The sequence below is a fragment of the Penaeus monodon genome, chromosome 21 (assembly GCF_015228065.2).
Source record: "Penaeus monodon isolate SGIC_2016 chromosome 21, NSTDA_Pmon_1, whole genome shotgun sequence".
NCBI classification, from domain to species: domain Eukaryota; kingdom Metazoa; phylum Arthropoda; class Malacostraca; order Decapoda; family Penaeidae; genus Penaeus; species Penaeus monodon.
The window spans coordinates 18,861,876-18,864,339 of NC_051406.1; the positions used below are offsets into that span (position 1 = coordinate 18,861,876).

General features: G+C 45.2%; 1 protein-coding gene across 1 annotated transcript in view; it reads right to left on the bottom strand.

The window, feature by feature from the left end:
* The window catches only part of LOC119586295 (leukocyte elastase inhibitor-like), a gene marked incomplete at its 5' end in the record, with an annotated part of 3,356 nt that extends 1,027 nt beyond the window's left edge, over positions 1-2,329 (bottom strand). The window contains 4 exon segments of the mRNA XM_037935002.1: positions 82-320; positions 647-890; positions 1,549-1,687; positions 2,131-2,329. Coding sequence (XP_037790930.1) covers positions 82-320; positions 647-890; positions 1,549-1,687; positions 2,131-2,329 — 821 coding nt within the window.
* Positions 2,330-2,464: the final 135 nt, after the last annotated feature.

The window sequence follows — 2,464 nt, forward strand, 5'->3', positions numbered from 1 at the left end:
TCTGTGTCATTACTGGATGGTGCTGCTGAATTAACTAAGTAAAAAATCAATCGCCAAGCACATCAAGCCGAATCAACTCACCGGGATTAGAGTCTTGGAAACTGTTTGCTCAAGCCTGAATCTCGGCAAAAGAAGGTCGACATCCTTCTTGACCAAGTTATTCCCGAGGGTCACGGCTTGCAAATTGTTTTCGTTCAGCTTTGTTACCATGCTAGCGAAGCCTTGAGTCCCCTCGCCCATGGGAAGCAAAAGGAACATGGACATGGCACCACCGGCGTAGGGCAGTTCCAGGACCCTTGCGGCGATGTGGTCGAACTCACCTGTGTGCAGAGAAAGAGGATGTGTAAGCGAAGAGAGATAAAAACGACAGAAAATCGTTGTCTGTTTCTCATTAAGGCAGGAAGGGGAGGGAGGAATTATAACGGTGGAAATGCTAGAAACGGGGAAGGATGTTTGAATTGATCATTGCATTTTGAAAATCAACATTGTAAATGAAATATGAAGCATGGAAGGAAACAGGCTGTGCTTTGCAATAAATGATTGAGTGGAGACACAAACATATCAATACACTTATCTATTGGAACATATTCTCTCCAACGGATATATTCATTTACTAAACTATTAACACTTCCATCAGAATCTTTACCATATCTAAGGGACGTGGCCTGTTTCATCATAGGGGTCATGACGGAGTCGCCGGGTGTAACGTAGAACTCCCTAGGTGTGGTGGCCGCAGCGTCGAAGAAGTACTGCCACGTGCCCTTGAAGTAGGCAGCGTTGATAAGCACCATAAGGGCGTCTACCAAGTCGTCCGCAGACACAATCTCGGTGATCCTGCCCTTGGTTGAGGCGGAGGCGAAGTTGTTGATGTGGGCGACCAGAGGCAGGGTCTGTGGAAAAAAAATTCGAGGTTGGTTGGCCGCATTTTTGTATTTTTTCTCGAATATCTTACACTTTTACCACGGAACAAAATAGGTCGGTTAGAGGAAAATGGGATGATGATGAAATGACTTAAAGAGGTTAACTAAAACAACCATACAAATGACAGATAATTCACCTAATCTCGTCTAGATGAAGGTTTGAATAAGTGGACTAAAGGTAAAGTGATCTATCTCTAAGTCAGTTATAAGGAATATATACTATAAGTCAGCACGCTAATAAGTGAGGAATGACCTTCAGTTCACAAAAACACTCATAGAAACCTTCAAGAAGTGCAGGAAGGAAGATCCGTAATTTCCACTGATATTCAACAATGAAGTTCGGCGTACAAGTTATGGTTAAATAAAAGCTATTTTTTTAATAAGTAAATTTGACAAAGAAGTTTGCTGTGACCAAGGTGTACCTTTTCGCAACCTAGTCACAGTATCTTCATGTGAAGAGAAACGAAAAATATTCTCGGCGTTTCGAGCAGAAGCCCTACAGAGGGTAAAAGGATATGAAATTTGTGCACTCAAGGCTGAACAGGAGGGTGATATTTTGTCCAAGCGATGTAGATTCTGTTCATGTGTGTGTGTTATTACATATCATACCGGTAAAAGGATATCTTACATCAAGGAAGTTTACTCTTTCCACTTCTGTCTTCAGCAAATTGGAGATGCATGGTCGGATGGGAAGGTTGTTGTGAATAAACGCTCGATTGGCGACGGTGAACGTGTACGCCTTGTTGTTAGCCTGGCGCTGTTGGTACCTGTTGGTAGGGAAAACTGCATTACTAACAGAATGCTTGTTATTTCCTTACTGTAATCTGGTTCAGAAGAGGATGCCTATATAGTATGCTTGTTTAGAATCAACAAACGATCTGTAGAGAAGATACAGTTTACCAAATATCTTAGAATCATAATCAGTTACGAGCAGATGAATGCCTTTTATTGGTTTCAAGAGCCAGAGTGAGAGCAGAGGCAGATGCATGATCCCAATCTCCTTCCTGTCTTTCTTCTCTTTTTCCTCATCATTTTTCAAGACGAAGAAAAAATCGAAAATCCGCTTTCCCCTTTTTCTCTCTCATCACAGATTAAATGGACAGCATCAAAATCTGTTCCTAATGTACTAACTGCTTCTTAACGCATTCAGACCATCAAAAAAAAAAAAAATAGACAAACACAGAGATAACATTCCCTCCGTGGCACTCACTTGGCCTCCAGCTCCCGCCAAAGCCCGAGCGTGGTTGCTTGGTCGCCGACCCTCAAGGCCCTCTGGAGCTGCGCCGCCGTCTCCCCTCCGGTGCCGAAGTAGACGAGGGTGAAGGCCGTCCAGATGCTGTAGGGCGAGAAGAAGAAGTTCTCGGGGGACTGCGGGGGCGCCAGCTGCCTGTAGAGCTCGAAGCCGAAGTCTGCGATTCCAGAGAGGTCGGTGCTGATCCTGCCAGAGGAGGAGCCTCGCCCCGGAAGACACTGGGGTCGACCTAGCCCCAGCACCGCCGCCGCCGCCGCTAGTGCTACCAGGCACTTCACTGGGGGGGGGAGAA